Below are 23,111 nucleotides of genomic sequence, written 5' to 3'. Positions count from 1 at the left end.
GTACGAGCCCCTGTAGAGTCTTAGTACATACTGTAGAAGGACTGGTTACCTAGCGTCGTTAGACTTTTTATCTCTTTGGAGGGGTCGATGTGATGATCAGATGGTGGTGATGAACTCGAGCCCAAGACCCCTGATGCTAACGCAATCGGACCATCCGTGACATGTGAATGCAATTGGAACCGTACTCCGTATCAACTCAAGTCACTTAGATATAGTAGTCGCCAAAGCATCAAATGCCAGCACAGAGCGATGCCAAGATCATCCACCACTCAGCGCATCGTCACTGCGGGTTTTGCAAATCAGGCGCTCACACGTAACCACTTCCGGGTGCGTCAAGCATGTGCAAATTCGTCCCCGCCGTGTCCGGATCCTTCAGGGACGCCGTCGCGCTAGGCAATACGGAGGGGCAAGCCACTCAACCCCGAACTGGGCGACGCAATAGGCTGAAGGCGTCGAGCTGGATTACGAGAACAAGGTGGCCAAGCTGGTACCCGGTTCCGCGGTATGTAGTACTAAGGTAGTAGTAGAGCATTACGAGTACGAACTGCTGGTGGCTGTTGGCTGCTGCGTTGCGTGGTGGCTGTCTGTCATTCCAGGTACAAGTACGAGGTACGAGGTGCGCATCAGGAACCGGCGTCCAAAAATATCCGTGATGCCACACAAAAGCGGTGAGTATACTGCCAAGCCCCGGATCAAGCAGCCTCAACCAACGATTCTGCTTTCAACGTGTTATCCGTACATGTACGTGTATGCATCTCTCCATCACGCCAAACCACCTCTTCCTCCTCCAGCTTCATCCTTCTTGACTTTGCCAGCGATTTCATCACCAGTCAACATCCTGTCGCCTCGCGACCGATGACCAGCTGCCAAAGCCTCATCCGAACCAATCTGCCTGCCCGCCAATAAACCCGGCCCACGCACCGCGGATACACACGTGGTTCCTGCGTTGCCGCTTTCAGGCTTGCGCGCTTTCGGATGATTGTGGCTCAGGGAGCTCATTATGGAGGGTCGCTCGGCATGACAAGGCTGCACAGGTGCGACGACGACAAGGGCACATGCTTCTTTTAAGCAAGACTGCCACTCCATCTCGCGACGAGGCCTGGCAGCCTACCAGCGCCAGACAGAGGAGAGCATCAAGATGGTTTCTGTGAGAACTCGCACGAGTAATCACCTGTACGAAGCACACGCACCGGGAGTAATAGCTGCGTACCCGCATCCCGTCCGATATTACATACCCACACCATCGTGTAGGACCCCTGTTGCCTCCCCGTACCGGTTACGCCTATCAAGCGCAACGACCGTGCGCGCCTTGAAGATTGCATGTCCATACCCATGCCATGATATGGAGGAGCGCGAACGCGCCCATTACCGCTACCTTAGTAGCACCGCAGCTACAGGGCTCACGCGACACGACTCTGTCAAGCTGAGATGCGAGAAATTCCGGCCTTTTCTCGTTTCCAGCAGCCTGTTGGGCTGTCGCAAGTCAGTGTCTCACACAAGCTACAAGGCGTGAAGCTTGTAAAACACGTTGTCTTACCAAAAGCTGCTCCGCCATACACTATCTCCCAAGACAATTGAATCATACGGAGTTGTCAAATGAAGCAGAACTCTCGCCATCTCCAAGACGAATATCGAGCATCAAGAGCCTTTTCTTTTGTTATTCTATGATTGCCGTCTACACCTTGATGCCAGGTACATAGAGGTGCTTGCCTACCTAATAATCCATCAAACGCTACACCCTCCTCGTTCTAGGTTAGCAGGTAGCAATCTGCCTCGACGAAGCCGTTATCAGCAAAGGTCAGAGCTCATCAGCAATCACATGCTAGGCCAGAAATGAAGACCAGAACCCCCAGAGAATCTCAGGCTCTACTAGTCCATCAATCAATGCACCCCATGCGCGGCACGAGAATCGTACTGTACATGCTGCACTCCATCCCGCGTCCAAACCCTCTCGTGGCTCGCCTCACCAGTTTTCGCTGATTCAGAGACGCCAGTCACTTGTACATACAAGGCATCACACGTGATACATCTTTGAACGCCTCTATCTCCAAGACTCTCAAAAGCCCTCGATTTCCCACAACCTGTTCTGTTGCATCAGACTCGCCCATGGCCAACCAGACAAGACACGAGGGCCGTCCCCAAGGCTGTCATTCGTAGTTCCATCATGTTTAAGCCCGCCACAGCAGTTGGAAATCGCACCGTCCTTCAGCCGCCCTTCCATTGGTCAGCGCTAGCAATGTGGCTGCTCTGCCGTCGCTGATTCGTCCATCTGGACGCTGCGGGAGATCTCGCGAATATCCCGCTTGTTGATGCTTGTCTCTGACTTGCAGAAGTGGGAAGAGTGCTATTACACATGTACGATGATCCTTCACAGGAGATGCCGGTTATGGTATGGGCCACAAGAACGGAACATGGGGCAGACTGCCTGTGTTCGAGTACACCTGAGAGTTGCAAAAAGATGCAACCTACTATACACAGCTGACGATGAGGATGAGGATGTAGTTCGCCTCTGCACAACTACTGGGCCGCTGCCTCACCAATAGGCATCTACTGCGGCATCAGGATCAGCCTTACCCAGTAGACAACGAATAGGTAGGTAGGTATATACTAAGATTGTATATAGAAAAGGGGAGACCAAAGGCTGCCAAAGCGCCCCAAGGCATGAGGAACTGGCAGCGCGCTTACCTCGCCACATGATGGCTGGCCCATGCCATATCAAGATCTAAGGTAGGTAGGGCAAGAATCACACAAGGATCTGCCTCTCTGACTCTGACTCTGGCTCTGGCTCTCTCTCTCCTCTCCTCTCCCCACGCTTTCACTAGTCGTCCCTCCGTCTCGACAAACTGCGTCCACAGCCCGTTCCTCGTGCCCACTCCCGCGCCGTCCTATTGCAGCTTCCCTTGACCCCGAAGCCACTCCCGTCATGCGCAACATATCAGGCCGATCCACGTGGGACTGGAACTTGCCCTGTCCAGACCTCGCCGGCCGTCCTACTTGAGGCCTCTGGGGGGGCAAGACAAAAAGCAAGCTCACTCGCCCTGTGACCGTTGTGTGTATATTTCATTCGTGGTATCCCTCGTAGGCATCCATCTGCTTCCACCTCATCACCTATAATCCTCTCCCTAGAAGCAGAGCCGTCACTACCTATTCACCTCCCTATTGCTCTCCCTACGTCTCCTCTTCTCTTACACAGAGCCATCATGGCGTCAACGTCGCTCGCTGCGTCCGAACAGGCACAGTATCCAGAGCATGATCTATCAGAGTTCCCAGTCGCCCTCAAGGGGAAGCGCATCCTCCTCTGCACCGAGTCCTTTGGCCCCGTCAACGGAGTGAGCCGGACAACCCTCATGCTGGTCAACCACCTGCGCGACCACGGCGTCCAGGTTGCAGTGGTCGCTCCTCACAACCACACCAACCACAACACCTTTTCGCCTCCTCCGTCTCCCAGCCTCTCTCCTGTGGATAAGCAGCCCGAGGTCCGCCTCACGGGCTACCCCTTACCGTTCAACCCGGAGCTGTCGATTGTCTATCCCGTCCGCAACTCGACGCTCTACGCTCGCACCTTTGGCAGCGATGCGCCGCCGGACCTCATCTACCTCGCTTCCCCGGCTAGTCTGGGCTTCCAAGTCATGCTGCAGCTGAGACAGCAGCCCAAAGAGAAGCAGATTCCCATCATATGCAATTTTCAGACTGATCTGGCGGGCTACTGCTCGATTCTATTCCCTGCGCCTCTCAGCTACGCGGCCGTCTTTGCCTTTGACGCCGTGCAGAGCTACCTGTTCAGACACTCATCCATCAAGACCATCTTCTACCCGTCCCGATTCGTCAGGCGGTATTTGGAAGGCCAAAGAGTTCAGCCTAGCAAGCTCGAGATCCTAACGAGAGGCGTCAACACAACCATGTTCAACCCGAGCCGCCGGAGCGAGGCCCTCCGAAAGGAGATTGCGCCCAATGGAGAAATCATCTTTGTCACAGTCTCGCGAATTGCAGGGGAAAAGGGCTTCGACTTCCTGGCCAAGGTGGCGAAAGAGCTAGACGCCAGGGGCCTTGCCTTCAAGATGGTAATTGTCGGAGGGAATCGAAACCCGGATGTCGAAAAGGAGGTCCAAGAGCTTTTCGACCCTCTCAGGGAAAAAGCCACCGTCAGCTTTGCCGGCTTCAAGGTCGGCGAGGACCTCGCGACGTACTACGCCAGCGGCGATGTCTTCTTGCACTGCTCCGTCACGGAAACATTCGGCCTGGTTGTGCTCGAGTCCATGGCCAGCGGTGTCCCCGTGGTTGCTCGCGACGAAGGCGGTCCTTCGGATATCGTGGCCGATGGCAAGACGGGCTACTTGATCCCCCCTGATGACCTGGACGGATTCGTCGCCAAGGCCGTCCGGCTTGCCGAGGATCACCAGCTGCGCTTCAAGATGGCCAAGGATGCCCGTCTCGCTGCTTGCGAAGCCACCTGGGACAAGATCAACAACAAGGTTGCCTGGCGCATGGCCGACACCATTGCCCAGCGCGAGAGGGAGCAAGGCTTCAAGCCGCAACCTGCCAAGGCCGTGACAACGACCGCCCAGCAGCTGGTGCCTGTGTACGGCTGGCTCATGATGAACAATGCTCTCCGGGAGACTGTCACGCGCGGCGTCGTTGATGCCAGGCTGATGGGCGGCCTGGGCGTCATTCTGAGCTTCTGGGTCGTTACTGGTGCGTATGTTGTTTTCTCTGAAGGCTTGCTATGGGCCAAAGGCCGGATTCGCAAGTCTGCGCCTGCGAATTGAGTTGTCAGTCATGGTAGGATGTGTGATAATTTCGCTTTGGGATTTGGTAGGTTTTGAGGTTTATGGACTTGGGTGGACTGGCGCCGGTGTTTAGGGCGCGTTGCATGCGAGACTACTGCGATATCTCATCTTTCATATGTCTTTTCTTCTTCTTCATTCTCCCCTGCTTGTCCCTCCCTTTTCCTTTATCGTAACACACGATTTGTGTTAGATATAGACTTTCATTTGTTATGGAGTGATTTTCCAGATATGCGACGGATACATGACTTGTGGCGAGGATGGATCCATGGCTTTCCTCTTACTACCTTTTCTCGCCCTCTTTGCATCTCTTGTTTCTTTTTGTTCGAGTATTGGGCGAGCGATGAACGCCTGCTGGATATACCCTATGAGGTTGACTTTCACTTTCCTTAGACTATATAGCTAGATCTTCATTAGATATCATGTATACATATACAGTTCTCACTGAGTACTAATGAGTTGTGCCCTTGCTTAACGCCGTTATTCGACTCCTGAATCTTTTGATTGTGAAGCTTTTTTCTTTTGAAAAAAATGCCATGTTATATGGAGCGCATATGTGAGGTAATAGTAAAAAGATATATAGTGTAAAATTGCCAAGTACGCCTGGGGAATCATTACCATTCTCACCCGTAAATCCCAATCTTTTTATCCCAAAGAAATAACGCTCAGACTAACCAAAAAACCTCACCAGGAATCTCATCCTTCATCGCCATCCTTCCAAGCGGGTGCGCAAACTTTTTAAAAAGTCCGGTAAGCAGCCGGATCCCTCGAAGCATGCATAGCTCTACGCTTATAAGCCGCAACATGCTGGATGCGCTCATACGTCCCGAAGCCGTACGCCGCGAGCCCAATGGCCAGCCAGACGGAGGTGATGATGAGGCCGACGGGGAAGATGAGGATGTTGACGCCGGGCAGGATGAAGGCGACGGTGCCGTTCTTGAGGGCGTCGTGCTGCTGCGTGACGGCGAGCTGGGCGGCGGCAAAGTCGGAGAGGACGACGTCCGTGGAGAAGACGCCGACGAGGAAGACGGCTTCGTTGAGGGAGACGTTGGAGCTGATGCGGCCGTTGGGGGTTTCGGCGGAGAGGGTGAGGGTTGGGAGGACGAGGGCCTCGAGGTCGGCGCTACTGAGTGTTAGTACCATGATTTACTTGATGAGTTTGATGATGTGTGGATTGCATGTCGAGTTGTGCAGACACGTATGACACAATGTGTAGGCATATATATTGAGAGGGGAGTTCAAGACTTACATTGACAAGTTGGTTTTCATGCGGTCCTTGTCAATTTGGCCAACCAGCATGTACGACTGCAGCAGAGTCGGGGAGCTGGATTGGACATCGGCTCTCTTGGTGACGTTGACAGACGGGCTTGACCCAGAATTTGCGTCCGCCGGCTTCATGGGCGTCACGCTGGCGCCCTTATATACCACGCCGACCTGGATCTCACTCGGCGGCACCCCGACAAAGTCGTCTCTGGGGGCCGAGATGCGATACAGCCGCAGATCGGCCTCGAACATGCCGGTGGTGACGTCCAGCATGGGTAGGTTGTAGCAAATGCAGTCTCCCGAGGGGTTCGATGTGCGGGTGATGGTTGACAGGCGTTGCTTACACGCCACATCTGTGAGGTTGTTCCAAGCGGAGAAATCCAGCGATCCGTTGGGCAGCAGTTTGACGTCGGATGGTATGCTGGAGTTTGCTGCAGCTCTTGCGTCCAAGTCACGGGCTACAGCTGCGCTTTCTTCTGAGAAGCTGAGGAGTGAAGCGTAGGGCTTTGAAAGGACATCGTCGGTGCGGAGAACAGAGCCGGCGTGGAGTGCGTTCTGAGCGAGCGCGGTGGTGGCGAGAAGAGTTGCCGCCAGCGTGAGTCTCGAGAACATCTTGAAAGGGGGGGTTCTGGAGGTTTATGATGGATTTTGAAGACGAGATCGATGGCCTGTGAGTGGTTGCTTCCAGAGCAAGCTGTGCGAGGCAAACAAGCGAAACTGAAACGACAGAAAGAACAGCAAAAAGAAAAAATGCTGTATTATTAGAAGGTGGTCCCGTCCAGCGGCGAATAGAAGAGAAAGTGACTCGTTTGTCGCTTCGTTTGAGCTCGTCCAAGCAAGTTGACAAACAGCAAAAGAAACTAAACAAACGGAACAGGATATATGAGCAAAGGAAGAAGAAAGAGAGAGGAGACGGCCGAGATGCACGGTTGAGGCGTGAAACGAAAGGCCTCGCTTAAGATACTTCTCAGATCCGACTCGACACAGATCCATCAGAGGATTAGCTTCACAGCTCCCTTCTTTCCCCTTGTCGACGGCCTTGATCAGGCCATCGCAACAGGCGCAACAGCTTTTCACAGCTCTTGACGGTAAGTCACGAAGCCAAGGCGACGTCCACTCGCCCCGGTCGTCGCAGGTGGGTTTCTAGGCGGCGTTAGAGAACGTTCAGGGGCCTGACCACCAGGGATGTTGCCTCTGTTAAGAGCAGCACTACTGCTCCAGCTTCGTACAGACAGGAGACGCGCGGGACTCGCGGGAGGCGTCGAGCGGTGTCTTGTGTGGTGTTCCATCTCGAGCTCCATATCCCGGTGCCCTGTCGGCCGAGCCAATACGACGGTTCATGCATTCCTTTCGGTTGCCCAGCTTGAGCAGTCGCCTGGTTTCGCTAGCGCTGCTAATGTTACGCTGGCTGTTTGGGAGGAGTGGCACCGCCTCGGGCTGGTGGGGGTTTCGGGCTGCGCAGCCAGTCGGACGGCTTCATCTTGCCTGTTAGGCGCTCGAGTCCCTGGGCAAGGGAACAATTGGCTTTCGATTGCTGGGTCGGAGAAGGACCCAAGAGATTTCCCTCCCTCGTCAGCGTGAGATTCGTAGCCATTCGCTGTACGGTATCATGCGCGACACTGATGATCTGCTGCTCGATGTGCTCGACTGCTGCGGTAGGACGAGATGCAGGCGATGCGATCGATGATGGTGATATCTCTTGCGGACATTTTGTGTCTGTGGCAGCCTCGCCGACCTGGAGTGACCTCGACTTCGTAGTTTCGCAACTGTCGTGTTTTTCTCTTCATCTTCAGTTTCACATCAGATTTCTGCTGCTCACATCGCATCATGTCTGGCGTTGCCATGTAACGTCTCAGGCCAGGAGCTCAAACCAAATCTCCGACGCGATGCCCTGTAAATTCGCGGCTTGGCGCCTCCGCCCCCCCCCGCGACGGCCTCGGATTGGTGGTGTCAGGCAGTCGGACTTTTCGCAGCTGCTGCAGTATCTCGTGTGAAGCCGAAAGAGTTGCCAGTTGCTGGTGATGTTTCCGCGAGATTCAGGTCATAGAACGAACTAAGCAGCTGCTCGTCAGCTTGTCCTTATCTGCTATCAGCGACTCGTACAGTTGCGGCAGCTGCGGCCATGGCGGCTTCCCTTTCACCCGCGATAGCATCACTTCCCAATCTAGCAGCTGTTATCTGCATACTGTAAACACACTGTGTCTATCTCATGCTCTCACCAATTCCAACCTAGCGATAATCCCTCCCCACAGTATCGATCCTCTTTGCCATACTCACATTAACCACCACCAACAGCCTTCTCACCATCTGTCATTCATCCTTCCCCGCGATTGTGATGCGGAGAAGCGACTCTTGATTGGCATACAATCAGCGCCAAGTTTGTCGACGGAGACGGGAGATCCGAAAACAGGCTGCTATGACACCCTCCATCCCACGTCTATCTCACGAGCCCGATACGAGCGGATGAGCAGCAACGGAATCCCTCGGCACGACAATCATTCCGATGGACGTCCGAGGAGGATTGAATCCGAAGGTGAAGACGATGTGATAACGGCTGGAAACGCGGGGACGATCGCTTATCATGGCGGGGGATGCGCATCTGGATGATGCCTGTTGATACGGATATACCTGGTGACGGCGATAGTCACCATGCAAATACATACAGCCAAACAGCACCCGGCTACCAGCGACCAGTCATCAGCCTCTGCACGAGCGTTGCATTGCAGAATCCCACAAGTTCTACACATATATCTGCCACAAGTAGCATCCAGATCGACTCAAACCATTGAGACCATTTCAAGTCGTATCACCAACCAGATCAGGACATCATGCCGGGCAAGATTCGAATCGCGCAGACCGTCTCTCTAGAGACTCCAGCTGCAGAGCAACCAGCTTTGCATAACCGATGGCACCCAGACAGTCAGTTCCCAACCACGTCCATTGGCTGGTATGGAGCCAGAGGATGGCTTACCATTAAGGCATGCTAACTCGTCGATAGTCCCTACAATTGGGACGATCAAGCCTGGAGAGACTGTCAAGATTGAATGCGTCGACTGGACCGGCGGTCAAATTGGCAACAACGATAGCGCCGAGGATGTACGCACGGTAGACTTGAGCAAGATTCATTACTTGACCGGTCCATTCGAGATTCAGGGCGCCGAACCAGGGGATCTGTTGGTGGTCAACATCACGGATGTCCAACCGTTTGAAGACGCACCATGGGGTTTCACGGGAATCTTTGATCGCCACAACGGTGGAGGGTTCCTTGAGGATCACTATCCCAAGGCTGCCAAGGCCATCTGGGATTTTGACGGCATCTATTGCACAAGCCGACACATCCCTGGAGTGCGATTTGCCGGCCTGATTCACCCCGGAATCCTTGGCTGCGCACCATCTCATGAAGTTTTGTCTGAGTGGAATCGTCGCGAGGCTGACCTCATCTCCTCGTGTGTCCACAGCCATCCTAATAAGGTGGTCGCACAACCGCCGTTTGTGACGAATGCACATGCTGGACAGGCTACCGGGGATCTCAGAGCAAAGATTGCCCGTGAGGGGGCCAGGACTATTCCTGGGCGGCCGGAGCACGGAGGAAACGGTATGTAGCTGAGAGAAACAGCAGAATATGTGTGATGCTCTCTAACAGCCATCAAGTGGACATCAACAACATCTCGAGAGGATCGACGACATATCTTCCAGTGCACGTCGAGGGGGCCAAATTCTCAGTCGGTGACCTCCACTTCAGCCAAGGCGACGGAGAGATTAGCTTTTGCGGTGCGATTGAGATAGCAGGGACCATCACGATCAGATTTGATCTCATCAAGAACGGCGTCAAGTCGCGAGCCATCAAGAGCCCCGTCTTTCGACCGGGCGATGTAGCCCCCAATTTTGGCCCCGGACGGTATCTGACATTTGAAGGATTCTCGGTAGATGAGCATGGCAAGCAGCACTTTATGGATGCAACGGTGGCTTACCGGCAGGCATGTCTTCGCGCCATTGAGTATCTCAAACAGTTCGGTACGTCATTGGGAACCTTGCCTTTACACAACATCGGTCTCCATATATGATATAGCTACTGACAACATCATCATAATATGGCACAGGATATTCTGGAGAGCAACTGTACCTCCTCTTATCGTGCGCCCCCATCAAGGGGTCAATTGCGGGGATCGTGGACATTCCGAACGTCTGCACAACACTGGGGATTCCCATGGACATTTTCGACTTTGACATTTCTCTCGAGGCCGAACCAAAGAAGCGAGACCTCGGATCGTGTCCGGTTTCCAGCGTGTAACGGCACCAAGATGAAGCGGTGCTAAGCTCGATATGCTGCTTTGACAGCGATTGACAATGCCAATGACATGTTGGAGCAAGTCGAATGCCAAGCTCTATCCTTCAGCTCAGCTGCAATTATTTCCGGTGACGTGACAGAGCCTGGTCTTTACCGTGATGACGGCAACAAGGCTGTCGTGTAACCTGGTTCATGAGATGTTGCTTCCACAGCGAACCGGCATTTTCATTGGTGTAGAATTTTCCTTGCGGGCTGATGGTCAGAAGCCAAATGCTCCCGATCCCCTCAACTTGGCGATGCTCTGTGACCCTCCTCCATCCTGCTCGGCAAGCTGTTCCATTCGATTTCGAAGCATCTTAGACCGCAGATAGTGTCTCTACAGTCTGCTAGCTGGAATACTGTATATTGCATTCAAACATGCGGGGGAAATGTCGCTTTCAGCCGCCAGGCACAAGCCTTTCAGGGCGTCCCCATATTTACCCCGGACTCTGAGGAGATTCGGTATGGACGAAATATCCGCCAATCAGGCCGACGAAGCATTTGTCCGCCAATGGGACGAGTCATGCTCCTGTCAGCATGGACGAGTTGGGAAGGAGATCTCCTTTTTGGCAATGGATATAATGAGGAAATCTCCTTTTGTGAGCATAGATCTATTATTCGTGATCTAGCAACAGCTCCAAAACCGGCCTTGCTTGCGTCTCAATCGTCAAGAGGCTGCTGCTGCTGCTAGTCTGGCCCCCCCTGACAAGCGACAAGTGCCTTCGACTTGGACATTTGGGACAATTCGACTGACAAGGGCACAAACCATGAAGGTCAATTCCTTGGTGAGCCTTGCGGCTGCAGCTGCGGGAGTTGCGCGAGCGGCGTCGTCGTCGGATGATGATCTCGCGCTCTTTGCGAAGCGGAGGACTGCGGATCTCGCGCAGTTTCCCGATCCTACGTGGTTCGCCAAGATTGATACGTGGTTGTCTTCGCAAAAGGATGATGGCACCTGGTCTGATGTAAACTATCTGTCTGGATGTCCTGCCCGTAAGTTGGCCCTGGGAAAGCCACACCTTGTTGAGCCTATGGAGGGGAGATGATGGGTGTTTTGTGAAGGAGTGCTGACGGATGCGGGTGAAAGAACGTGCCAATTGGCCGATCCAGGAGCATTGGAACAGGTTGATTACCTTTGGGGCTGCGTGGAGCGGTGTCAATCCTGTGGTTTCGAGCAGCTGGGCCAAAGACCCGAAGCTTTTGGCTGCTGTGCAGAAGGGTCTGGATTACTGGTTCAGCAATGATTATACTCCAGCTGACTGCATGGGTGACGGAGGAGACGCGTAAGTTTGCGAGGTGCATGCAGCATTGTGCTTTGGTAAAGGGGAGTCAATGCTAATGTGGGCTTAGATCCAAGGGGTGTCCCTGTGGCACGCCTGGTTTGTGGAATACGGTATGTTTCAATCTACTATTATCAAGATTGGCAGCTTCATGGAATATCCGCTGACACATGCAATAGAACTGGTACGATCAGGCTATTCTGATCCCTCAGCTGTGTTCAACTGCATGCCTCCTCGTCAAGGACGCAAATCTTACCGAGACCCAGCGAGCCGGCTGTGAGCGTATCCCGTATCGAGCGTATGCTCTTAGGGACGGCACCTATGGTACTGGTGGCCGCATGACAGGAGCCAATGTGAGTCTAGACGGCCCTTTTGTTGGTTGAACGTGATACTTATGTACGTGTTGTGTAGATGGTCCTGGTTATGCAAAACTCAGTCACCTTGGCCCTGTTTACGGATAACAGCACGATCTTGGCGGATTCCATGACTCGAGCCATGTCTGTGATGACTGTGAGTGCAGTTTCGTGAATTATATCTGGCTGGACGCGGTCAACTGACCGTGCGCTAGTTTGAGGATACTGCTGGTGCAGATGGCATCCATCGAGACGGCACGTTTCTGCAGCATGACGGCCTCTTGTACAACGGCAACTACGGCAAGGACTTGGTAAGATGAACCTCGGCCTTGAGTTCTAGACTCATACTGACTTTATATCCAGTTGAATGCCTTCATTCAGCTGGAAGGAGAGGCGATTGGCACCTCGTTTGCTGCGGACGACGACACCCGAGAGGCCATGTCTACTTACATCAAGGGCGACGAGTGGATGATCTACACAGACTCTGAGACCAAAACCGAGCACTGGGACTTTGTAAGCACCCTTACTCCTCTGAACAAGAGTCAGAAATAGTCTGGTACTGACCGTGGTAGAACGCCATTGGCCGCTTCGTGTCCTTCCCTACCGTCGACTTGCAGGCCAGCGCAGACATCAACTTCAACGTCTCCAAGCTCGCCGCCGCCGTGGCCGACTTCACGGGCTCGTACGCCGTCAACGACACCATCCGGCGCCTCCTCTCCAACGGCACCGAGAAGCTCACGGGCAACAAGGGCTTCTGGGCAAGCGACTACATGGTCCATCGCAGGCCCAACTTTGTCCTCACGAACAAGATGCTGTCCACCCGGTCTGCCAACTCGGAGAGCGTCAACGGGGCCAACCCGTACGCCTATCACATGGGCCAGGGCACTCTCTATTCGTACGTCACGGGCACCGAGTACAAGGACATCATGGGGGCGTGGGACTGGAACCTCGTTCCGGGAACGACGACCTTGCTTGACCAGCCTAAACTTCAGGCGTCTCAAGTAAAGTATGACGGGTTGAAGGACTTTGTGGGCGTTGTCAGCGACGGCAAATTCGGCGCCGCTGTAGAAGACTACGTCGATCCGTTGACGCAGAATCTGGCGTATCGCAAGTCGTGGTTCTTTGTCGACGAGGGCGTCATTGTCATCACCACCGACATCAAGAAGAACGCGACCGCCGGAAACGCCCCCGTCATCACGGTGCTCGACAATCGCGCTGCGGAGTCTTCCAAGACCAAGGCGTTCGTGAAGAACGGCCCCCTTGCAAAGTCGGGGGCCGTACAGCACGTTGCCACGGACACGCTCTATTACGCAAACAACGGCTACCTTGCCTACGACACACCTTTCGAGCTGACGCTGTCCGTGGGCAAGCGCAGCGGCAACTGGTCCGAGATTTCCACGTCGACTCAGGGCGTCGAGACCGTCGACATCTTTTCCGCTTACACGACGATCAAGGGCGACAAGTTCACCTACGGCTTCTTCCCGTCCATTTCCTCCCAGAAGCTGAACAAGGAGCTCTTGGAGCCGACCTGGACGCCTATCACCAAGAAGGGCATCTCCGGCATCTACGGCAAGGACAGGGCCAGTCTCGCCTTTTGGCCCGGCGGCGCCAAGTCCGTCGAGCTGGATCTGAAGGACCTGGGCTGGGCGAGCGCCGGCACGCTGACGTTTACCTCTGATCAGCCGGCGGTGTATCTGCTCAGCGCGAAGTGCAAGGACAAGGGCAGCCTGCGGCTGTCTGTGACGCTGGCGGATCCTACGCAGAAGCTCGGCGCGGCTTCGTACTCGATCAAGATTTCGGGACAGAAGCACAAGGTGAGGGAGATGGGCAAGTTGAGTGAGGGGATTGAGAGGAGGGGCGATGGGGCGATTGGATTTGGGGTGAGGTTGCCGACGGGGGGGTTGGCTGGGTCGTCGGTGAGTCGGGAGGTGGTTTTGGAGCTGAATTAGGGGGATGGGGTGATTTTTAAAGAGTGGTCTCTTGGTTATTCGGTAACAGCTAATATGTTTAATGTGAGAAGATGGTAATGTACCTAGTCAACCTTCAGAGAGCGGAATATTCAGGTACCTGAAAGAGTAAAGATGATGTGACATGGGCTGGGCACCCGCCTTCAGGACGAAGTCAGGGCAAGGCAGGCTATAAAGACGCCCACACATGGGCATGTACATATGCATCGCAGGGCTAGAATTCTAGAAGCATTCTTGTCTCGCACGCAGAAAAGTTCCTCGTGTGCTCACGTCTCGGTCTGTTGGCCGATTGGCTTGTTGCATGCAAGCCCATGCAGTCACGCCATCCTTTTTTTTTCTCCTTTTGAATCCATGTTTTGCTTTCCACCACATATTATTACTAGTTAGGTATGTATTGATAGTGCATATGCCGTATGGGAACCTACCTTGGCGTGGCCCTTGAAGGATAGGTAATACAAGTAGTGGCCCAACGTTCATCGAGACGCCAAACGACTGTCCTGTTATGGCATGAAAGTCGCAATTGCGTGATGCGCTAGGCTGTCGAGGCGACGGTGGACATGGATCGACAATACATGCGTAGTGGAGTTGTGTTGATGCAGCGGCTCAGACGGGCCGTGAGAGCACTGCATTGATACTCGTATGGATGGAGTAGTAATAATAATATCAGAGGCATCAGTCATTCTCTCCGGATCTACTTACTATCTTGAAGCGTAGTTGATATTATCCCGAGACGCTGTTAGGCAATGTCAAGGTAGCCAGACTGAACTAATAGCCTACCTACATTCGATGGCTCTTGGGATAGGTAGTACAGATGTATAAGCACTCAAATGGTACCTCCAAACGCATTCTGTATCCATGTCATCATCGTAAGTATTCACAACTAACGCGAAGCAAGCCCGTGTCCTCGTCGTCACAACGAATAGGTCGTTATCCCCCCCGCCACTCCATACCACACACAACACATCACTTCGATTATAGAGCAAGACACGCCCTAGAAGGCCTAGAAGGGATGCAACAACAATTTCTCGGTCAGATCGGAGTCCTTCTTCCAATCAGAAAAGTCAATTGAAAACTCGGCTTCCAAATCGCGGCCGAATCCGGTCACCAGGAGGCGGCCGAGAGCACACCGGCTCAAGAGCCACAACGCCACAACTTTCCGCTTTCTACCTACCTACCTACCTACACTATTTGGTTGGCCTTTTTTCTCTTGGCCACTTTCGGTGACATTTTAAATGGGTTTTCACGTCGCCTACTGTTCATTTCATGCTACGTCAATTGCGGGCGTAAAAGGGAAGCTTTGAGAATTTTTGGAAGAGCTGCTTCGTGCAGAATACATGTATGTAGGTAGTTGTGCCCCCCATTCTTCTCATTCCTTGGCGCGGCAACTCCGGTGATGATGGTCAAGGCCTCGTCTGGTCGCCTTGTGTATCATCACAAGAGTACATCAAAAATTGACCTGAGAGGCGGATACCTTGGTCCGTAGAGGAAGGTGAATGATGTCCAGACGTAACGACATGAGAAATCAGAAAAGCAGGGTCCGCGTTTGATATTGGGTAGTGCTTTTTGAGTGCAGGCATCTAGGGTATGGGGCTCACTTCTGCACGCACGCACGTACTACTATGGTCCATGTTGTACCTGTAAGATTCTCGACTTCCGGGGCCCTGGCGATCTGCGACGGGGCGGCATCAGCGCTCACGGCAAGGTCCCGCGCCTGCTGGAGGAGCACAGAAGGTACAAGTACTGCCGGCGACTTGTGATGATGATGATGATGATGATGATGATGATGATGATGATGAATTGTTACGTTGGGCGAGTAGCAGCCATGGAGAGTGTAGGTACATACGTGCAAAGAGGTACCTATAGGTAGGTGTCCTGTCCAGTGGTAATCTAAGAGTACAACAATCAAAGTCCTTATTCGTACGCTGCTCTCCTCGTACCTTTCGGGACAATCACATGCATCCCGTCCTCCTCCCCAGCTTCCAACAGCTTTGCTAGACTTGTGTTGTCTCCTCTGCTTGCACAAACCCCACGAGCTGAGCCTTCTCCCCCTCCTCATCAAGCATACCTTACCTTGCCTTGCCTTGCCTTACTCTGACTTGTTGAACTATTACTTGCAAATACATACGAGTCCGTCCCCTGCTGAAAGCACGGCCTGGCCGACGCCTCGCCTGCTTCCTCCCCCCCCAACTCTCCCGCAAGCCACCGAAGCTGCCCCCCCAAGAAGCTGCCGATCCCATCCACCAACAGACAGACAGCCCTGGGACGCCTTTCCCTCCTCGGTGGTCCCTGCACGGGCATCTGTATCGTGATTCGTGCCCGGGGCAATCACCAAGAGCTGCACGATATTGCGCCATCGTCATCAGCCAGTGACAATCCCAGCTCAGCTGCCTTTTTCGAAGTTGGGAGGACTGACATTCTGTAATAAAATCCAGACCATCACTTTGTCTTTGGTATTGTCAACAGCAGCCGGTGAGACCCTTGACCTTGACCTTGGAGACACGAGAAAAGAGAACAAACAGGTGCATGTGCAGAGACTTTTCCGGCTGGAGGAGCCCGCCGTATTGTCACCGGGATCCATTCTCGGCCGCGTCTTTTATTTAGCGTCTGCGAGATCAAGGCATCCAAGGGAGGGTGATAGAAGCCTAGCGTCATGTACGACAGACAGGATAGTAGGTAGCATCAGCTGTGTCCGGGCTGCTGAAGTTGCTGAAGCAGCACCACCATCTTGCTTTGATCGTGTGCTGAGGTTACATTGCGCGGATCCTCTGCCCGCGTACATAATCTTCGCTCCGTCGCGTTTTTATTTTTGCTTCTTGATCGATATTAGCAGAGCGACACTCCGTGCTGCGACTCTTGTTGTTGTTATTGTTGTTGCTGTTGGTGTTATCCTTCTTTATCACCAGCTTCCTGTCTCCCCCGTTCTTTAGAGTTGAGGCTTGTCTTTGTGCGGACTGCACTGCAGGCCCGTCCTTATTTATACGGCAGGTATTCCCTGCTTGAGTTGATCTACACTCTCATCTTTACCAAGTATATTCTGGTGCCACGACCGCTGCCATGGCTGCTTCGACGGACGACAGCAAAAAGGCGTCGGCCCCGGATCCCGTCGAGACGAATAGTATCTCGGCCAGCAGCAGCGACGACGATGTCATTCCCAAGGGCGCCCTCGATCCCGTGTACGAGGCAAAGGCCAGGGTGCTGAATCGTGCTGTAAGTCCCATCTCTCCTTAGGCATGCCGCACTACTACTTGTTTGTCAACCAAACTGACACGGCGATGGCAATGGATCCAGATCCAAGACATCGGCATGGGATGGTACCAATGGCAGCTCTTTGCCGTCGTCGGCTTTGGCTGGGCCTCGGATAACCTGTGGCCCATTGTGACGTCGCTCATCTTCACGCCCGTCAACAACGAGTTCTCCCCCAACCGCCCGCCGCTCTTGACGCTCGCCCAGAACATTGGCCTCCTGGCCGGTGCCGTCTTCTGGGGCTTCGGATGCGACATCTTTGGCCGCAAGATTGCCTTCAACTTCACGCTGGGCCTGACTGCTCTCTGGGGCTTGGTGGCTGCCGGGGCGCCCAACTTTGCGGCCATTGGCATCTTCGACTGCTTCTGGTCCTTTGGCGTGGGCGGCAACCTGCCCGTCGACTCGGCCATCTTCCTCGAGTTCCTGCCCCAGACGCACCAGTATCTGCTGACGATCCTGTCCGTTGACTGGGCCGTCGCCCAGGTCGTCGCCAACCTGGTGGCTTGGCCTCTGCTGGGCAACCTGACGTGTGCGCAAGACGAGAAGCCCTGCCTCAAGCACAACAACATGGGCTGGCGCTACTTCCTGATCGCCATGGGCGGACTGACGCTGCTCATGTTCCTGGCTCGATTCCTGCTCTTCTCTCTGTACGAATCGCCAAAGTACCTGATGGGCAAAGGCCTGGATGAGGACGCCGTGCGCGTTGTGCACGAGGTTGCCAGGCGCAACGGCAAGACGAGCTCCCTGACCATTGAAGACCTCAAGGCTTGCGAACCCGAGGGCTACGTCGCCCAGACGGACCTTTCCACTGCTGTCAAGAGACACTTGGTCGAGCAGATTGACACGACGCACGTCAAGGCTCTGTTTTCCACCTTCAAGCTCGGACTGTCCACCGGCCTCATCGCCGCCATTTGGGCTCTCATCGGCCTCGGGTTCCCGCTGTACAATGCCTTTTTGCCCTTTATCCAGGCCAACAAGGGTGTCGATTTCGGCGATGGAAGCACGTACCTCACATACCGCAACAGCCTGATCATTGCCGTGCTTGGTGTTCCCGGAGCTCTTATTGGAGGCCTGCTCGTCGAGCTGCCCAGGATTGGGCGCAAGGGAACGCTCGCTCTGTCTGCGGCTTTGACGGGTGTCTTTTTGTACTGCTCCACGACTGCGAAGAGCAGCGAATCGCTCCTCGGATGGAACTGCGCGTACAACTTTTGCAGCAACGTCATGTACGCTGTGCTCTATGGATATACCCCTGAGATCTTCCCGACGCCTCAGCGAGGTACCGGCAATGCCATTGCTGCTACTGCCAACCGCATCTTTGGTATCATGGCTGTAAGTGTTCCCCGATCTTGACTTTTGACTCCTCTTTGAACAGGATGAAGCATGAGTTTCTAACTGGTTGTGACAGCCGATTATCGCCATGTTTGCCAACCTCGAGACGTCTGCGCCAGTGTACACGAGCGGTGCGCTGTTCATCGCAGCCGGCATTCTCACCCTTTTCCTGCCGTTTGAATCAAGAGGCAAGGCGGCTCTGTAGAAGCTTACATGAAAAGTCAAGGGGGGCAAAATGTTGGATAGAGTGCTTGTATATAGATACCAAAACAAGTGTGGGTGTTAGTTGTAAGCCTTGTGTGTGAAGGAGGAGCGAGGAGAGAAGTGATACCCTGGGCGAGGCAGTTTCTATGATGCATGGTTATGTTGCGTTTGGCACAACTGAAAGCCCACTTGGAGTATTACCTTGGTGTTGAAAGGATCCCAGAAGGTCTCGTGAAAAGCGCCATCATTCTCTCTACAAGAGTTCAGAGTTGAGATATCTCGTCGATGGCAATGCATGATGCCCTCATGTACCATTTGCCAGGGTCTCATCGTCAACAAGATCCAATATCCGATATGGTGTAGTGGCTAACATCGCTCGCTCTCATTACTGAACCGAGCAGCCCTGGGTTCGATTCCCAGTATCGGAGTTTTATTTTTCTGACTCTCTCTTTTTTGCTCCTTCTCTCGAAGTGTGTTTTTTTGGGGCCTCTTCGCCCCTGAGAGGCTCTATGATAGAGCTTGACACCTTAGTCAGCATCTCAACATCCGATATGGTGTAGTGGCTAACATCGCTCGCTCTCATCCAACGAGTGCCGAGCAGCCCTGGGTTCGATTCCCAGTATCGGAGTGATTGTTCTTTTTGCCGTTTCTCACAGATGTTGGTTACAGAGACATTTGCCGTTGTTCCGTGAAAGTACTGCTATGTATGTGCAGTCAAATCTTGATCGTTTGGTTTGCTGTCATTCATACATTGTAGTATGTACTGAGTGATGAGGCTTGTCAATATGAGGCTGCCGATTGGCTACTCTAAACGGTGGCCCTGGTTGGAGATCTTTGATTCATCAGGGGACCAAAAAAAAGACAATTGGAGCCGAGTTGAGGCGGCTAGGAAAGGGGAAACGCGGATACTACATACGAGTACCTGGAACGGAATCATGCCATGCTGTGAAATACCCATAGGAAGCCCCCTTTGAAACACGAGCATGATGTAACCATCCAGTCATCTAGTATCGTATTCTGCTCATGGCAAATGCTGCGTCTTCATAAGTCACGACTGAAGTGAAAAAGGTTCATCCAGCTTTGCATGAAGCATCATCACGTGAGCCTCGGAACACCAAGCACAGGCATTGGGTTGAAACTCGGACCTGCAGGCCTCGAGCTGACCGAGGCGGTGACACGACCAGATTCCTTCCCCCAATTGACCTCATAATAAATGCGAGAAGACATAGACAATTGAAATCATCTCACTTACATAGAACCCAGCATCTATACATACTCTCATCCCCGCCTCACCAGCCTTCATCTCTCATCTCATCTCATCTCATCCCAGCCATGGCCGAACAGACGGCCCCCTCGGCCGAGCCTCAAGTGACCTTTTCCTCCGGCCGAGTCGCCAGCAGCGGCGCCGCCTCCGAGGCCCCGGACCTGCGGATCCTGCACTACAACGACGTCTATCACGTCGATCAGGCGAGTGCCGAGCCGGTGGGCGGGCTGGCGAGGTTCATGACGCTGTGCAAGCAGTACAAGGACGGCGAGCAGTACCGCGGCCAGCCGGAGCTGGTGACGCTCTTCTCGGGCGATGCGTTCAATCCCAGCTTGGAGAGCAGTGTGACCAAGGGTTAGTAGATTTTACCTACTCAGTTGTTGAGGCTTGAGTTGATGGGAGAGTCTTGCTTACTGTTGGCTATGATTTGTTGTCATCTTCTAGGGTCTCATATGGTGCCTGTCTTGAACGCTATAGGGACGCAGGCCACTTGCGTCGGAGTAAGTTTTGATAATCGAGTCCAGATCACCCCTGGCACATCAGACTGACCGAGTGCCCAACTCAAAAAACTACAAGAACCACGATCTCGACTTTGGCGTCAAGCAGTTTGAGCACCTGGCCGAAAAGTGCGAGTTCCCCTGGCTGCTGGCCAACATCCTGGATCCCGCCCTGGGCCAGGACGTGCCCCTGGGCAACGCAAAGAGGACGCACATCATCACCGCCTCCAACGGCGTCAAGATCGGGCTCATCGGCCTCGGCGAGCGCGAGTGGCTCGCGACCATCAACAGCCTGCCGCCCAACATCATCTACAAGTCCGCCAGCGCCGTGGCCAAGGAGCTCGTGCCGCAGCTGCGCGAGCAGGGCGCCGACATCATCATCTGCCTGAGCCACATGCGCGAGCCAAACGACAACAAGCTGGCCGACCAGACCGACGGCATCATTGACATCATCCTCGGCGGCCACGACCACTACTATGCGCACAGCTTCCGCAACGGGACCCATGTGCTGCGCTCGGGCACCGACTTCAAGCAGCTCACGTACATTGAGGCGCGGCGGAAAAGGGACGATCCTACGCGCTGGGACTTTGATCTCTGGCGGAGAGACGTCACCTCTGAGGTTCCCGAGGACAAGCCCACTGCTGAGTTGGTGCACGGCTTGACGTCCAAGCTGCAAAAGTCGCTTTCCAAGCCCGTTGGATGGACCGCCATGCCGCTCGACGCCCGCTTCGTCACGGCCCGCCTGAAGGAGTCCAACATGGGCAACTTTGTGTGCGATATCATGCGGTCGTACCACAATGCCGACTGTTCGATAATGGCTGGAGGCACCATTCGGGGAGACCAGATTTATCCCCCGGGAGCGATCCGCATCAAGGACATTACGACCTGTTTCCCCTTTGAAGACCCCGTTGTGTTCCTCAGGGTAAAGGGACAGGCTATCTGGGACGCGCTGGAGAATGGCGTCTCGCTGTATCCCGCTCTGGAGGGCAGATTCCCGCAGGTTTCGGGCATCGAGTACGAGTTCAATCCGTCAAGGCCGTCGGGCGAGAGGATCCTGTCGGTCAAGATCAACGGCAAGACGTATGAGCCTGAAAAGGACTATACTCTTGCGACGAGAGGCTACATGGGTCGTGGAAAGGGTACGTTTTCCTTTTTCTTCCTCTTTTTCCTTTAGCAAACCCACCCCTTGAATATTCCATCATCATCATCATCATCATCATCATCATCATCATCATCATCATCATCATCATCATCATCATCATTCATCATCAGGCTGGGCTATGAGCTGACAAGCGGCACAAATCCAAACAGACGGCTTCACAAGCCTCCTCGTCAAGTCCGAAGGCGGCCAAGCCGAGGAAATCGTCGACGAAGAGGCCGGCATCCTCATCTCCACCATGCTGCGCCAATACTTCATGGCCCTCCGCACCGTCGGCCAGTGGAAGAAGCTGTCCGCCAACTGGACCAGCATCGTCAACGACTGCAACCACACACACCTGCCCTCCGAGGTGCGCAGCAGCAACAACAACAGCAACAGCAATGGCGATGCCGTCCGGCGCGATCTCCAGCAGGACAAGGGCGCCGTTGTGGAATCGGAGCCGTGGCGCAAGTTTTTGCGGAGGCGGCTTGGGTACAGCAAGAAGCCGCACAATGACGACGACGACGACCATCATTTTGATCCGACGGCGGCGGAGAGCAGTAACAGCAGCAGCAGTAGTAGTGATCAGTCGGGGAGCGATTCGGATAGCCAGATTGACCTCGACATATTGCTCATGAGAAAGTTTTGGGGTCGCTGGGCGCGCAGGGCGGGCATCAAGGCTGGGGTTTGCGGCGATCCCTTGAAGGAGGCCGAGTGTGCGGTGGACTGGACGAGGGTGATTGCGCCGGTGCTCGAGGGACGCATCAAGATTGTGGAGGCATAGAAGAAGCTTCTCATCAGTTTGCATGTCCTGCACATGGACAGGAAAAGAGTAAAAGGAGTCGGACGGGATCACTGCCTGCAACGCGTGGGTTTCTGCTTGGGTAAACCGGTCGATACGCGCAGGTATATATATATATATATATATGTCTGGGACTATATACACTTGACGTCTTTTGTTTCTTGTATAGGTAGACTCATCCGCAGTCATTGCATTTTTGTAAAGCTTCGATATGAAAGAACATGACATTGTTCCGTGGGACCCTCGAACCCACCCCCCTTTCTCCCGTTCCCATACCCATCAGGTACAGCATCGGATTCACTACTGCGGCACTCCAAGTTCATCAGCACAATCATCTCACCCCTTTTCTCCGGGGCTTCCTCAACAGGGCCATCTCATATTCTAGGTGGTAATCGACTGTCACTAGACAAATACTTCGAGGTAAAAGGACAAACGTGTAACGCGTCAGAGGGATATGCCGGCTGATGATTGCCACCACATGCCCGGCATTTATCCCACCTCCTACTTTTATCCGTCAAACGCCCGTCGCTACTCATCTCAAAATGTCATCCAAAAAGACGTTAAACAAAACAAAATATGTAAGAATAACTCGGTCTGAAATCCTCCTCCTCATGGCAAATGGGTATCTCAAAGCATATGCTGCTTCTGCGCGGCTGCACAAAA

At 53.8% G+C, this 23,111-nt stretch overlaps 6 protein-coding genes across 6 annotated transcripts; 5 read left to right on the top strand and 1 right to left on the bottom strand.

Annotated features, from left to right (window-relative positions):
* Positions 1-3,200: 3,200 nt before the first annotated feature.
* On the top strand, positions 3,201-4,766 carry TRIREDRAFT_68470 (glycosyltransferase family 4; the record flags this gene model as incomplete). The annotated part of the gene is made up of 1 exon (XM_006968730.1): positions 3,201-4,766. One exon carries the CDS (start codon positions 3,201-3,203, stop codon positions 4,764-4,766), a length of 1,566 nt encoding a protein of 521 aa, XP_006968792.1.
* A 756-nt stretch (positions 4,767-5,522) lies between these two features.
* Positions 5,523-6,440, bottom strand: TRIREDRAFT_68587 (uncharacterized protein; the record flags this gene model as incomplete). The annotated part of the gene is made up of 2 exons (XM_006968668.1): positions 5,523-5,907; positions 6,034-6,440. Coding segments are annotated over 2 exons (792 nt in total), but the record flags the coding sequence as incomplete, so codon positions are not given.
* A 2,432-nt stretch (positions 6,441-8,872) lies between these two features.
* TRIREDRAFT_81511 (uncharacterized protein) lies at positions 8,873-10,338 on the top strand (the record flags this gene model as incomplete). The annotated part of the gene is made up of 4 exons (XM_006968729.1): positions 8,873-8,966; positions 9,046-9,642; positions 9,699-10,061; positions 10,148-10,338. The coding sequence occupies 4 exons, from the start codon at positions 8,876-8,878 to the stop codon at positions 10,336-10,338; spliced, it is 1,242 nt and encodes a 413-aa protein (XP_006968791.1).
* Positions 10,339-11,141: 803 nt separating this feature from the next.
* Positions 11,142-14,075, top strand: TRIREDRAFT_111245 (polysaccharide lyase family 8; the record flags this gene model as incomplete). The annotated part of the gene is made up of 9 exons (XM_006968728.2): positions 11,142-11,364; positions 11,459-11,654; positions 11,722-11,764; positions 11,831-12,004; positions 12,063-12,161; positions 12,220-12,315; positions 12,368-12,517; positions 12,577-13,920; positions 14,052-14,075. 9 exons carry the CDS (start codon positions 11,142-11,144, stop codon positions 14,073-14,075), a joined length of 2,349 nt encoding a protein of 782 aa, XP_006968790.1.
* A 2,767-nt stretch (positions 14,076-16,842) lies between these two features.
* TRIREDRAFT_123702 (transporter) lies at positions 16,843-18,841 on the top strand. Its single transcript, XM_006968727.1, has 3 exons — positions 16,843-17,178; positions 17,260-18,543; positions 18,620-18,841. Exons 1-3 carry the CDS (start codon positions 17,026-17,028, stop codon positions 18,746-18,748), a joined length of 1,566 nt encoding a protein of 521 aa, XP_006968789.1. The 5' UTR covers positions 16,843-17,025; the 3' UTR covers positions 18,749-18,841.
* A 1,238-nt stretch (positions 18,842-20,079) lies between these two features.
* Positions 20,080-22,584, top strand: TRIREDRAFT_23209 (uncharacterized protein; the record flags this gene model as incomplete). Its single annotated transcript, XM_006968629.1, has 4 exons — positions 20,080-20,365; positions 20,456-20,511; positions 20,588-21,647; positions 21,820-22,584. The coding sequence occupies 4 exons, from the start codon at positions 20,080-20,082 to the stop codon at positions 22,428-22,430; spliced, it is 2,013 nt and encodes a 670-aa protein (XP_006968691.1). The 3' UTR covers positions 22,431-22,584.
* Between the last annotated feature and the right edge of the window lie 527 nt (positions 22,585-23,111).

Source organism: Trichoderma reesei (genome assembly GCF_000167675.1).
Source record: "Trichoderma reesei QM6a unplaced genomic scaffold TRIREscaffold_25, whole genome shotgun sequence".
NCBI lineage: Eukaryota > Fungi > Ascomycota > Sordariomycetes > Hypocreales > Hypocreaceae > Trichoderma > Trichoderma reesei.
This window is presented reverse-complemented; position numbering and strand designations above follow the sequence as displayed.

Bases quoted from the DNA above. Each gene is read 5' to 3' on its own strand.
- TRIREDRAFT_123702 (XM_006968727.1), top strand. From the start codon at position 17,026: ATGGCTGCTTCGACGGACGACAGCAAAAAGGCGTCGGCCCCGGATCCC. The intron at 17,179-17,259 runs GTAAGTCCCATC...CAATGGATCCAG, and splicing joins CCAGGGTGCTGAATCGTGCT to ATCCAAGACATCGGCATGGG. The intron at 18,544-18,619 runs GTAAGTGTTCCC...TGGTTGTGACAG, and splicing joins GCATCTTTGGTATCATGGCT to CCGATTATCGCCATGTTTGC.